Source organism: Hemicordylus capensis, chromosome 1 (assembly GCF_027244095.1).
Source record: "Hemicordylus capensis ecotype Gifberg chromosome 1, rHemCap1.1.pri, whole genome shotgun sequence".
NCBI lineage: Eukaryota > Metazoa > Chordata > Lepidosauria > Squamata > Cordylidae > Hemicordylus > Hemicordylus capensis.
In genome coordinates this window covers 381,557,987-381,571,166 of record NC_069657.1, presented here as the reverse complement: position 1 = coordinate 381,571,166, position 13,180 = coordinate 381,557,987, and the positions used below count along the sequence as shown (strand labels likewise).

At 42.1% G+C, this 13,180-nt stretch overlaps 1 protein-coding gene across 14 annotated transcripts in view; it reads right to left on the bottom strand.

The window, feature by feature from the left end:
* TBCE (tubulin folding cofactor E) overlaps positions 1 to 13,180 on the bottom strand; it is a 68,420-nt gene that overhangs the window by 52,318 nt on the left and 2,922 nt on the right. For 7 of the 14 annotated variants that reach the window (XM_053299714.1, XM_053299771.1, XM_053299704.1 and 4 more), the window contains 3 exons: positions 11,712 to 11,849; positions 5,952 to 6,036; positions 5,550 to 5,745 (listed from right to left, as the gene is read on the bottom strand). In XM_053299714.1, the coding sequence (XP_053155689.1) occupies positions 5,550 to 5,745; positions 5,952 to 6,036; positions 11,712 to 11,814 (384 nt within the window). In that variant the 5' untranslated portion in view covers positions 11,815 to 11,849. Of the gene's footprint in view, positions 1 to 5,549; positions 5,746 to 5,951; positions 6,037 to 11,711; positions 11,850 to 12,690; positions 12,841 to 13,180 lie in introns of all 14 variants that reach the window. The other 7 variants (XM_053299722.1, XM_053299749.1, XM_053299701.1 and 4 more) reach the window with 2 other exon arrangements.

Sequence of the window (13,180 nt, the reverse complement as noted above, 5' to 3'; positions counted from 1 at the left end):
CCCCCAGTTTGGGGAGATCCTTTTGGAGCTCCTCACAATCCTCACAGATCTTGAAGTGGAGTTGATGACATCATCATATACCACACCATTTGGGCATCCCTATGTGTTCCTACAGCTGTAGCAACTTTGGTTCAAATCGGTTAAGCGGTTCACAAGTTAGTCCACTTGCGCCTCAAAAGTTTATGCGTCTGCCATCTTGGATCGGGGTGGATGACGTAAAAGACTACGCAGTTGAGGTGTCCCTACAACTGTACCCAATTTGGTTCATATTGGTCCAGGCGTTGCGAAGTTGATTGGGGTGGAGGGCACACGGACACGGACACACACACACACACACACACACACACACACACACACACACAGAGAAAGCCAGGTGATCTCATAAGCCTACTGGAAAGTAGTCTAAAAACCGTGAGAAAGGCTGCTTGCACTGACTGGAAAGTGTCAAGGGTTCTTATAATGTTTAATGAAGGGAGTGACAGAGGACCATGTGGCAACTCTACATATTTCTTTCAGCAGGGCTTGAGCAGAAAAGGCTGCAGAGATGGAGGCACTGCAAGTTGAGTGAATCATGATGGTGCATGATTCTGGGAAAGGGACTCGTATGTTAAGCGATAGGAGCCTTAACCCAATGGGAGAAAGTAGTTTTGGATGCCTTGTGCCCCAAGGAGGATGGATGAAAGGAAGCAAAGAGGGAATCAGAATACCTCAATTCCTTAGTTCTGTGAATGTAAGTGCAAAGGGCCCAGCCTGGAGTGTGCCAGGCTCTTTCCTTAGGGTGCGGGGTGGTGGTGGTGGTGGGGAGTGCGTGGACAAAAGGTTGACAGAAATTCCATCCTGAGAGTGATGGAAGGTGGAATTGATTTTTGGTAGAAAGACAGGATCAGTCTTGAGCCCTACCATGTCTGGTTGAAAGATGTCTTTACAAATTGAACAGGCTCCTGGATCAGCGTCTTGCCATGCAGATGTCACTGCTACAAGGAAGACCGCTTTACAGCAGAGGAGTTTAAAAGTAGAATGTAAGGGTTCGAAAGGAGATTAGGTGAGGGCACTGAGAATTTTTGGGAGAGTCCAGGAAGGGAATCTGAATGGGGAGGGGAGCAATGTTGGAGGCTCCTCTGAGGAAGCACCCAATTTAAGGGTGTGGAGACAAAAGGATTGCAGCTTGATAACTGAAGACAGAATTGAAGTCTGTTTTAAAGTGGTATGGCAGAGTTTCTGATTAAGACCAGCCTGCAGGAAGGCTACAACTTGGGGAACACCAGCAGAAGGAGCTATGTGATTTCTCTGGGCCCAATGTAGAAAGGCCAACCATGTGCCCTGACAGATGCAGTTAGTCTAAGGGTGACAGGATGCCAAAATGGTGTTCTGAAATGCCATGGAGTCTGGCTAAGGAAGAGCGCTCAACATCCAGGTGCAGAGGTGTGCCAACTGAGGTCTAGGTGGCCGATGGACCCCAGGAGGAGGTGGTCTTGGCACTGTAGTAGAGGACATGGAGTACAGACTGAGAAGACTATGAGGTCTGAAAAGCAAGGTCTCCTGAGTCAATGGTGTATGTGTGATGTAGATAAGGTCCCCCTTTCCAGTTGTAGTTTGTAATTCACTTCTCCAATGAAATCTGACGGTGGGAAGGCATAAAAGAACCCGCAAGGCAACACTGGTGTGAGGGCGTACATGGCCTCTGCTTGAGGAGAATGCAACCTGGTAAAGAATGTTGGTAGGTGGTGGTTGGTGATACAAATAGATCCACCAGGAGTTAGCCTAATTGGCAGTTGATAGCTTGAAGCACATCTGAGTGGAGGTTTCATTCCACTGGATCAATTGATTGGTGGCTAACCTACTAAGGTAATTGACTTGTAGGTTCAAGATGTCACTGAAATGTTCTGCGATGGAGGTTCAATGACATTCAGCCCAAAGAAAGAGGCATTCTGACTGTGATCAGAGAGCATGAACTGGTGTCTCTCTTATGGCTGATGTGGGATTTTGCTGTGATGTTTGTGCAAATGAGAACATCAATGACGAATTAGTGGGAAAGTGGAAAAAGGTTAGGCATACCACATTACGTTCCAGCCAGTTAATATTGTAATGGAGCTCAAGGTAGTTCCATTTATCCTGCATGCACCAATTGTTGCAGTATACTCCCCATCCCAGGAGGCTGGCATCTGATTATAATGGATCCAGTCAGATTATTCTAACTGTATGCTTGAGGCGAGGGCCCTTGCACAGGGCTGGGGAGAGCCAATAGAGAAAACAGGTGAATTTGGTTTGTGAGTGTGAGCCATGAGGAGATCCTGAAAGGTTAGCGGAAGCCATTGGAATGGGTGGGAGTGCCACCTGGCCCAGGGAGCACATTACAGGCATGCAATCACTGAATCCAGGATTTGGGAAAAGAGAGCATGAGGTCTGTGGAAGACTTCTGAGTTTTCTCGAGCATTCTGGAAGGAGAGAGATTGTTGCATTGGCAACATCCAAGGCAACTCCCACGTGTTGAAGGGACTGGGAGGGAAAGCAGCAGTTCTTTTCTGAAAAGATTGATTACAAAGCTGTGTGTCTCTAACAAAGTGAAAAGACAGGTGTATATCCATCATTCCCTAGAGAACAGGATTGGATGAGGAGGTCATCAAGCATGGGTAAATGTGAATTCCCTGGGTTCTCGTGTGTGCCATGAGTCCTACCATGATCTTTCTGAACTCTTGTGGCACTGATGAGAGGTCAAAGTGAAGGGCTCTCTACTGAAAGTGCTGTTGGTTGCAAGACAGATCCTCAGCAGGAACTGTCAGTGGACTGGAAAGTTTGGGACATGGAAGTAGGCCTCCAAAGTTTTCTCTTGAGAACTTGAAGTTGAAGCGTTTTAGGTTGAAGCGTTTTAGGTCCAGCACTTCTCTCCACCATCTCATTTAGGAACTAGAAACAAAATAGAACACACACTTTGACACTTTTCTGTCAAGGGTACTCTTTTTATTGCTTGAATCCGACAAAGATGGTTCAATTCATCTGGAGATGTTTGACTGGATTTTTGGAAGTTGGGGAGGTAATGAAATAGCTGGGAGGAATGGATATTAAGTTGACTAAGTAACCTTGGGAAAGAGAACCCAACGATCCTAAGTGGAACTGGTCCAGGTGAGAGGAAAGTATTTAAGTCTGCCCCCTACGGGAAGATAGTCAGTCCTTATGGTTGGCTTGTGTGGAGGAGGATAATTGGTCTGGATTTTGGAGCAACTCTTGTTCCTAGGCTTAAACTGATTGTGCCATGTCTGTCTGGGATGTTAGTTGTCCCTCGATCTGGGAAAGGTCCTGAAGTTGTGAGAGTAGGACTGATTGGATTTAAAGTGCCTATGAGCAGGTTTGCAACCCAATGACAGATTTTTAAAAAAAATATCTTGGGTTTCAACTAGGACAGGATCCAGAGATTCCCCCAAAAAGCTTTGCTCCCTTAAGGGAAGCAGAGGGAAAATTACATTTGGACTTAGAATCCACATTCCAGTGTTTGAGCCACAGGGACCTAAGCACTGCCACATCTGATGCCATGGCTCTAGAAGTATACTGGATGCAGTCTAAGCTAGGATCAGCCATGAAGGCTGCTCCTGTGGCTATTTTGTTCAAGCACTGTCTTAGATTAAGTTTGTCCTGGAGCTCCTTAAGGAGACCAGGATGACAGAGACACTGGTGAAGATGGAAGCAGAAGTGGCAGCTCTGATTAACTCTGGGCTGAGGCTTCATGTGACTTATGCAATAAGGCATCCTTGTTCTCTTCAGGGGCTTTTAGATGCTCATCACAATCCCAACTCATAACTGCTCCAGAGATCAACTAAGCAATGGATGCATCAATGAGTGGAACAGCCAGTTAGAACATGACATTTTCTGGCAAGTTATAAAACTTTTTTTTTGGACAAAGTACCTAAAGCACATGGGCACATCCCATTCTGCTAACATTACCTTTACCTTTTGAGAATGTGGAGGGAATGGAATGGTAAAGTGAGATGGGGAAGATGAGGGCAACACCTGTGGATTTAGACTAGTAGAAGGCAATAGATCTGGAGGACAACATCTTTGATATCCCTTTTTTGCTTTAGCAAGAAGTATTTCAAAGTTCTCAGGATAAAAAAGACTGAGGGGAAAAAAGGCAGGTTGCTGTGGAGTGGCATCCTCATCTGATAACTCACCTTCCTCTATCAGAAATGTAGGCTGTGCCTAGGTCCTCATGTGGAGACTCCACGTCAGAAAGAGGGATAATGGGATTGAGTGAAGGTCTGGCTAGTGATGCGAGCAGAGGAAGAGGACCAGGAGGAGAGGGCACAGGTCTCTTGGCCTGTGGAGAGTCATTATCGGATGGCAAGAGGACTTCCTCTTAAAACTGATAACTAGGGGACAAGGAATAAACTGCCCTTTTCCTGTTGATGGGGTGGCATTTCTAGTCAGACTAGAATCAGGGGAAGAGAAGTATGGGTGCCAAAGGTCCCTACTGCCCCTAGGAGGAGCTGTCAGAGGCCCTGGGTTAGACGGGGCAGGCGGGTGGGGTGAGCTGAGAGATAGGACAAGCTTATGCACTGCCAAGCCTTTAATCTGTAAGGAGATGTCCTCAGATAAGCCTCTTCCTAGAGGTTTTGGAGCAGCAAGAGGTCAGGAAGGCACAGTAATATGCAAAGCTCATGAAACAGGGTCCGAACTCACAGACAGAGGTGGAGCGGGTGCTGGGGATCCAAATGTGCCACATGTTGCTGAGGAAACCTCTGTATTTAGGAGGGCTGCTATGGAGGACCAAAGTCCCCATCTGGATATGGCTTAGCCTACAAATTGTCCAAGAGTGATGGATGGATGGATATGTGGAGGAGAGGGCAGTGGAGGTGGCTCCTTCAGTAATGCAGGCAGCAGCAGCGACAAAAGAGAAAGTGCACCAAGACCAGGAGTAGGCTCATCTAACCGTTTGATGTCCTCCATGAGAGTAGGCAATAAATGCTTAGGTAGGCAATCCTTAAAAACCACCTGTAAAAGCCAACACTCACTCAGCTGAGTAGCAAGATGCTTGATCTTTTTAGCCGCTTTTCCCACATGCTCTGAAGCTGCTTGAGAGCCTCACATTGAGGTTTCTTGTTTTCATTTTGGAGCAGGAGAGGCTGAACGGCAGCAATGCCTTTTAGCTGGCTTAGCTTGTGCAAAGGATGGTCCCTGTCCTCTGAATGAGGTTCTTCAGAGAGAGAGCCTTGCAAAGCAGCCCCTGCATGGAAGGGATCCATAGCCACAATGGAAACTGAAAGCAAATGTAACCCAAATAAGGTACAAACAGCCAAATATTTAAAAAAATGCTTTGTTTTCTTTTCAAGAAAATGACTCCCTCCATGCCCTAAAGCAACTATGGAGCTCTTTCAGAGACCTATTCAGAGCAAGACAGGACTGGAACTGGTGCCCTCTGCCTACAGGATGTAAGCCTAAACTGCTGACCTGCATAACTCCTGACTACCTGAGCATGTAGGGTCAACCACCCACATCAAAAGATGACCTACACTGTGTGAAGGATATTCACTGCTCCTTATTTACAGAAAAATATATACTTGCTTTTGTTTTTCTTTAATAGAATCAAACCCAACTGTTTCCACAGTCTTCGTTCCAATTACTAGCAAAGTTTCCATCCCGCTATCAGCTCCTTGGTCATCTTCACTGAATCCATATTTCTTCTTTACAGCAGAAATGAAATCAACTCCAAAATTTGCCTTGTTTGGCCGTATGAAAGATCCCCCTGTAGGATGTCTGGAACAAAATCAAGAGAACAAATTAGAATCTGTCTGCCCCATAGTTTCCATTACTGAAGCAGTTCTGTAACTATAAAATTCCTCTTTAATTTCCCTCCCCTCCAATCATCAACAATTCAAACATGTTATGTATGAATCATGTAATGTTTCAAGATTACAGTATGGTCAGACAATACTGTATGTTATGTTTCAAGATGAACTTACCTGCATTTGAAATACTGTATTCCCTCATGGATACCATTATGTTTTCCTCGTTGACTGTTGTCCCATTCCACTCCAAGCCAAAGTCCTAACAATAAACATGATATATAAACATGACTTTTTATAATACAAGACTTGACATGAATTTTTCTCTGCTCATATGTTTTACACCCATCATATGAAGGAATACACCTGCCACAAACGATAAAACTCCTACACTTAATTTCAAACCATACTGCCTGACCACAGCAATTTCTATTCTGTTTTGGTGTGTTTTGAAGGCACGTGATGCAGCAAGCTATGGATTTGGTCAGTGTCTGGCCACACACGGGAACCCTATGTACATGCCTCAAATTCCATGGAAGAAAAATGGTATATAAATGAAACAAAACAAACTTCTGGATGAAACTTAGAAGCAACTCATCATGTACACCTCCATTGTATGGCATTGCTCCCAATACTAACATCAGTGAGGAAGTCTTGGCTTTGCAGGCCAACATCTTGGATTAGTTTATCAAGATGCTTCAACATCACCTTCACATTTTTGGTGTGACCATTAAAAATTGGCAGATCGAACATCTCTTTTCAGTTCCTAAGTGAATGCTGCTGATAGTAAATGTCCATTTGAAAATTCAACTCACCAGCTAAGTAATATAATTTGGCATCTGCAGTAGGTGGGTTATGCATATGCACATAGGACCATTTGAAGATCCTCAGTTACAGGTAAGCAACTTGTTTATCTTCTTTATGATCTTCTATGCATCCACACTGATGAGAGCTTAGCAAGTGCGATTGCTAGTATGGTAAGGTTTGATGAAGGATAACGCTTTCCTTTATACAACATCCAAAGCATAGTGTTCAATAAGTGGGGGGTGCCATAGACCAGGTAGCAGCTTCACATGTCAGGGAATTAAATGTCTGTTGGATTAACAACTGAAGCCCATACAGCTCTTTGCTGAGTGTGTTTTAATCTGCAGAGGTAGGGGTTGTTTAGCGAGTTGATATGAAAAGTTAATTATGTGCACAACCAATGTGAGAGCATTTGTGAAGGAACATGATAACCTGTATTTCCCCCCTTAGTTTGCTAAGAAAAAAAGTGTTTGTCCTTCCTTATAGTGTCCTAAAGGTAAAGTGTGCTGTCAAGGCGATTTCGACTCCTGGAGCCCACAGAGCTCTGTGGTTTTCTTTGGTAGAATACAGGAGAGGTTTGCCATTGCCTCCTGCTGCGCAGTATGAGATTATGCCTTTCAGCATCTTCCTATATTGCTGCTGCCTGATATAGTAACAGTGGCGATTCGTACCAGCAACCATCTGCTTGTTAGTCAAGCATTTCCCCACTGAGCCATTAGGCAGCACTGATGAAAAAAAAGATACACTCCTTGAACATTTAGAGTCAGTGTTCTCTAATTTTTTTTCACCGGTGTGCGGAATGAATGTTGTTCTGGGTGGCAGTATCAAGACAGTGTGTGCACACACATCCATTCAGAGTGCAGCCTTCCTGATTCAAACAGAGAAGGATCTAAAATTAACTGGATAGCAACAAACTTGTGAGCATGCATACGTGCGCACACTTTAGAGGGAACACTGTTTAGATTATGAAGCATTTTCTCCAAATCAGGAGATTCAGAAAGAAGGTGGTATAGTGTCCTGATTAACGTGAAATGATGTCAAAATGTTTTGTTTAAGTGCAATGTCTTGACTTAGGGCCACTTTATCCAGATGGAAATTAGATATAGGATGTTCTGTCCTTAAAGCCAAGAGTCCACTAATCCCCCTCCCACCCTTGTTGAAGTTATAGCTATGAGGGAGAATGTCTTGAATGACAGCAATTTTATCCAAAGATTAAAAAAGGTTTAGAGAAGTTTAACAGAGGACCAGAGACACACCCCACTGCAGAACCGGACCTCTGATGTGGAGATGTAGATTGGATGTACCCTAAAGGAATTATTTAGATAAAGGATATGGAAAACTGATTTCCCATTAATAGGAAAATGAAAAGCTAAGATTTCACTCAAATGAACCTTAAAAGAGTCATTTGAAGTCCTGAGAGAACAAGAATAATACGATCTGACAAACAGAAACGGATTCAGGACACAGGCCTCAAGATGAGGCATAGGCAGAAAACCTCCCCCATTTGAGGATATAGGATTTTCTTGTTGACCATTTTCTAGCATTAAGTAGGATGTTTGAAAAGGCTCATCACCATTAAGAGATGATTCTCCAAGCTATTAATTTTAACATTTTTAGGTTGTGATGGAGATGCCCTTCGTCTTGCAAGATCAGATCCACTGCTACTACAACCTTGTGGTTTTTTCAAAAGGAACCTTGTCTCCTATTGGAATCGCTGCCAATATCAAAGCTTGTCAAAATGGAAGACACATGTTTTACAGTTGCTTCCCTCACAAATACTATATAAATCGATATATAGATTTAACTGAATTTATTCAGAAAAAACTCCATTTTCTCCTTCTCCTCCCTCTTCCTTTTCCTTTCTGACTCCACCCTCCACAGGACCCCACTGGGACAAACTTCTAAACAAAACATAAAAGATAATGGATAGAACAAAACACAACAGTTACAATCAGAACTGAGAGCCTCGACCGCGGAGGCCAAACCACCCTGTCCATCTCTGAATTATTAAAAGTGGCTTGAGGTGAATCAGATATTGTGGTTAGAGTTGATACTCTATCAAGTTGCGGCAACCATGAGAATGGTTTTGAAAAAAGACTTCTGGAGACATCAACCCATATTGGTGTTGATGATAAACCAGAGAATGATCATAATAGCAATACTCTGATGCCAGGTAGAAAGCACATTAATAATGATGTCATGCCACAAAAAGTCACAAAAAGACAAAGGCATCTTCCAGCCTCAGTGCTGAGTATATGGTGGACTACAAAAGTGCTAATGTGGAGGGGCAAAGGATGGGGAAAGTATTCAATGTGTTCGATCAACTGTCTTCATTTCCTTATCCAATAAAGTAGTTTCACTGAGGCTGCCTATATCAAAGAAACTGGACAACATGCAGAGCCCTCTAACTACAACATTGTGGTTTTCAGGAGACATAGAGGTGCCTAAGACCTCATCTATGGATTCCTCCGTAGACTTTCCCATCAACATAAAAATTAAAATATCTGTTTGGAGCTCTTTGGACAAAGTCCTCCATTTCCCTGAATGCTATTTCTTCTTTTTCAACCTCTCATCATGATTATCAACACTCAAAGACTTTCTCTTAGAGGAATGACCTGTCAGTACATCACCAGTATCATGCTCCCTAATGTAGCAGATTTGTGTGTTGACTTCGATGTCATCAATACAACAGACTGAGACAGAGATTTGTCCAGTATTTTCACAGACAGAGCCACAGAGGGACTCAGCACTGGTAGTGGAGTTACAGACAACATTGGAGAAGTTTTAGTGCAGATTCATACAGTGAAGGTCTCAATTTTAATTCTCTATTTCTGGCTTTTAAAAAAAAAGTCAGTAGGAATTCACTTGGTGATTTTCCCAGGATAAAGCTAACACAAATCATGACAATCTTTGAAGAGTAGTTTCCCAGAAGAGGCTAAACAGAATTGACTTTTAAAAATATTAATGAAGATAAAGGCGTTAACTTCACTCAATGTAGAAATATTTGTGTAAAATAATAATTTATATAAGGCTGAATTCACCAAATAATCTAATACACACCAATTCTTATTCACGAACTGTAAACAAGAGAAGCGAGTGAATTTGACTTTTCTTCAGTGGAGGTCGTTAAGAAACTGATGGGAGATGCTCCAACTGCCTTTCCTTAACGGGCACACCCAGCGCATGAGGGCAACACTGAAAACTCTTGAGAAGCTAAAGTGCCCCAGAGGCATATTCCTCATTCCCCCACAAAGGACCATGCAAAGATCTGATTAATTTTATGAGGTAATGTATTAGCTATTGTTCAAAATAGGTGTGTAAGGAATAGGAAGGTTTTTTTAACTGAACGATTCCTGTGCAGTAAGAAAGGAGATCACCAGCATAGTCAAACTAGGGGGTGAAGGAAAAGAAATGGTTCTCAAGCATATTCAGTTTGAAAGATAATAAAGTAGACAACTGGAAGAAAAAAGTAGACAACTGGAAGAACCAAGTATTCAAGACGACAGATGCAACATTTTACTTTTACGCAGGAAACAATTCACATGGTTGGACTCCATGGCATCAACAGAAGTGCCTTATACATTGTTGCCTAAAATTTGGCACAATCAGTCCTAGATCAATGATGAGCAACATGAATCCAGCACATGATTAAATATTCTTTCTAATTAGAGTTTGAAGATTCTCATAAACATACTCACAGTCCTCCCCCTCACATCCTAGCATTTACAGTCAAGAAGCAAGTTTGGACAAACTGGTCCTTTTCTGTGGTCACCTTCTCTGTGCATCCGCAATACAGTCATCCTCTCCCCCCACACCACCACAAATGCAAGTGTACCCCTAACCCACACAAAGGAATTCCTTACAAATGGCAACACAATAGGTAGAAGCTAGGCTGCTATTCTGCTTTGTTAAACCAAAAAAGCTAAGTATTCACTTTGGTTTCACTCATCTGTTCCTCCCCTTTTGCATACTCTCACCTCTGCCATGAAGTCATTAGGAGGCCTTAGGCAAGTCACTCCCTTTCAGCCTCTGCCCCCCACCCCAGCTACAATATAGGGATAATAATACTTATTTAATTTACAGGACTGTTATAACACAGTAATACATGTGAAGCACTGTGGCCATTTAAACACACTATACAAATACCTAGCATTAATGGATTCAAGCCTTCTCATCCAGTGCTCAATAGACACCAACTCTCAATGGGCAGGAAGTGATGATAATCTTTTAAAAACATGCCCTGTAAAGCATTTCATGCATCTTTGTAGGAGAGAAAACATTTCATAAGGGTTCCCCCCCGCCCCATTTCCCCAGAGTTTCCAATTTTTCCACCTCTGGTCTTGGTGGAAGTTCTAGGTGTTTTTTAAAAAATGGGCTTTCACATCTGTGTGTGGAAAATATAACCCTAGTACAGTACTCCCAAATAAAGATACTCTGTATAAGTGTGACCCAAACGCCCAAAATTAAAAGTCTTGCCCCTGAACAATTGTGAGAATGGAAAATAAGCTTCTTAAAATAATAAATTCAATTTGTACACCTGTTTAAGCTTTCCTTAAGTGTAGTCTTCCTTAAGATGTGGTAGTAGTTACTTGACTTAGCTCACTTATAAGGCAAAGGGCACCCCACCCTGACATAGGTTAACTATCTCTGTGGAACTATACGTAGCATCTTTGCTGCTGAGATCTATTTGGCAATTGTATAGCCCATCTTTCAACAATTTTTCAAGGCAGGCTAAAATTCTTAAAAATTAAAATTTAAGCAATATTGTAATGGGGACAGACTGAACCTGGGACCTTCTATAAGCAGAGTACATGCCCAGTCAGTCATCTGAAGCCCTTCCCATGTGAAAGAGGACATCTGCATGTGTCTCTCACACAACAATGGGCTCATATATGTTTTGATCAGATATTGGTACTTACATTCAAATCAAAGTTGAACCTGGCCCTTAGAGAGCAAAACTTTGGCAAACAAACAAACAAACAAACATGGGGTGCAATTCAAGTTCACAACTGTCAGTATTTAGGAAACACATTGCCAGAAGGGATACACATGGTACTGCTTCCTTTGCCTCACTACCCAGTGATGGTATGTGATCAAGTAAAAACAAAACAAAACAAAACAAAACTCTTTTACCTGTTGTAGGAGGAACATCACCAACATAAAGAACAGTTCCATATTCTCCATTGCAAAGGATTCTTCGACCAACTACATCAGGAGGACTGCTGGTGGTCATCATAACAAAACTGGAGTTCAAGATACAGATTCAAGGATCTAGAAAATGAAAAGCAACATTTGTTAAGTTATACAAACGCACAGGAGTTCTAGACAAAACCAATCTGCTTAAGTACTGTATGAACCACATTACTGGTGAACTATACACTTTCTTGTACAGACCTTTTGCTTCAAGTTTTTACTCTAGTACTATGAAACTTTGCCAAATTTTAACACGGACACTTGAGGCATCTACAGGAAGCTCTCAGTCAACTCAAGACCTTGCTCAATTCCATAGTTTTTCCACCTAGGAAGAGTTAATTCCTCAGAAAGCATTCAGTGGAAAGAGACATTCAAATATAAAGGATATTTTCAAAGAAATCACACTGTCCGACATCCAAGCTAATCCTCTGTGGATGTGTCAGGTTCTGTTGCATGAAGGATACAATTTCCAGCAATCTCCCATTCTCTCTGCAGCCACCTAAGCCTCCAAGATCTATGTCCTCGAGGGTCCTCCAGCTTTCAAGGATATCATTTCAAGAGGTTCATGTGGCTTCAGAGAGAAGGGAGGGAAAATAGCTGAAGATCACACGTCCCACATGACAAAAAACCCTGATACATCCAGGGAAGATTAATCTGTGCAAGTTGTACTGACCCACAAAACAAATCAAGCAAGTTTGTCATAAAGCTCCCTAGATTAGCCTACTCCAGTCTCTGATGAATGCTGCACAGAATTTTATAACAGTTAAATGATTAAGCTACATACAAATAGAAGTTTCACTAATAATAAAACTACTACATGGTTTATAGAGTGTATATTCTAATAATATTAATGTATGCTTAGAATGTTTCTAAGAATGAATGAAACGTTTAAGTCTCTGAAATCTTTATGGTATGTTACCTTACTAATTTCCATCAATGTAGTGATTAGAAGAGCCTTGCTTTTCTCTTTAAGTTGTCTAGATTCTTTCCAATGAAATATTATATTTCTTCTTGATGCAATTGCCTAATAGGATGTAACATTTCATTCAGATATCTTCCTTTGTTTAACCTAAACCACAAAGGATCAAGCTTCACAAAATATCCCTTAATTTTCCAATTATACTTTTACTTCACTGGAGTAGGTACCAGTTTTGTAATAGCCACACCAGAGATGGAAAGAAGTTTGCATCAGGTGACCCATAATGCAATAATCTGAGACAATAAGAGCTTTTTAAAAAGTAACTTGAAAGAGTATTGATCAGTGTTCCCTCTAAGGCGTGCACACATGCCTGCGCTCACAAGTTTTTTGATGTCCACTCAGTTAAGCTTAGATCCCACTCAGGTTGAATAAGGAAGGCCCCATTGTAAACCACCCTGAGCCATTTTGGAAGGGCGGTATAAAAATCCAA